General features: G+C 34.6%; 1 protein-coding gene across 1 annotated transcript in view; it reads right to left on the bottom strand.

Annotated features, from left to right (window-relative positions):
* Hgsnat (heparan-alpha-glucosaminide N-acetyltransferase) overlaps window positions 1-1,094 on the bottom strand; it is a 12,657-nt gene that overhangs the window by 1,758 nt on the left and 9,805 nt on the right. The window contains exon 3 of the mRNA XM_008833109.2: window positions 228-364. Coding sequence (XP_008831331.1) covers window positions 228-364 — 137 coding nt within the window. The remainder of the gene's footprint in view (window positions 1-227; window positions 365-1,094) is intronic.

Below are 1,094 nucleotides of genomic sequence, written 5' to 3'. Positions count from 1 at the left end.
TGTATAACTGTATTAATTCAACTGTGAACCTAAAAATTTACAGCCAATACTGAAAGAGACGCATCTTTGCTCTGGAAATTGTTATTCAATATGTTAATGCTATAATGAAATACTTCCTCTCTTCATGTGGTTATTAAATAATTAAAAATAAATATATAAAAATTTTTAATTAAAAAATTAAATAAAATACAGACTTCAGTTAGGATCACATCAAAGCAGGCACAGACCTACAAGCAGCTTTCTCCTCCAAGGTATCATTAATCTGAAGGACGGACCCATGCTGGGTGCTGACAGAGACGGCCGCAATGCTTGGCTTCCCAGGTTTTCCACTGTGAGAAATATTTGCCAGCGACTGAAATAAACACTGTCAAGATAGAAACGCAACAGGTGCATTGTTAGGCTGTTTTCATCTTCAGGAGTTGTCATTCTGCAGTGCTGGGTTCAAATCCAGGGCCTTGAGTTTGTTAGGGAAGTGCTTCTCCACTAAGCCACACCTCCAATCCTGTTAGGGGTTTCTGAAAGTCTCTCGGTGAAGGACATAATATCCAACAACAACAAAAAAATCCCAATACAATTTTTTTCACACTTTATAAAACTTTTCAATTGTAGTAACTAAGAATTTATCTGTTTTATGTCAAAATAACGACTGTCACTATGGAGCAGAACAATCTTACTCATAGGTAAACTTTCACAAATTTATACAGCCTACATTAAATCTTGCACTCAGTTGTTTCACTGAATATTACCTCACAAATTTCCATGATTCTACCTTTGTTACATATAAACAAACTCTTCTTTACTTAAGCTATTATTTGTCAGGTATTTGTAGTAGCACAGAGGAAGAGTCATACTCTAGGGTATTAAGGTTATATTTTAAATTATCAGAGGAACTATATCAGTACTTTTGCTATTTTGTTTCCTATGACATGAAGCATCAGTTAGACCTCAAATTCTCTTGAATATACTCTTAGAAATATGTCTATGCCTGGCATAGTGGTACACTCCTATAGGCAGAAGATGGCCAATATATGCATATATACATACATACATATACATATCTTCATTTTATCTATCACAAATGTTTCCCCATTCTA

The sequence above is a fragment of the Nannospalax galili genome, unplaced genomic scaffold (genome assembly GCF_000622305.1).
Source record: "Nannospalax galili isolate Female #2095 unplaced genomic scaffold, S.galili_v1.0 scaffold1396, whole genome shotgun sequence".
Classification (NCBI taxonomy): Eukaryota; Metazoa; Chordata; class Mammalia; order Rodentia; family Spalacidae; genus Nannospalax; species Nannospalax galili.
This window is presented reverse-complemented; position numbering and strand designations above follow the sequence as displayed.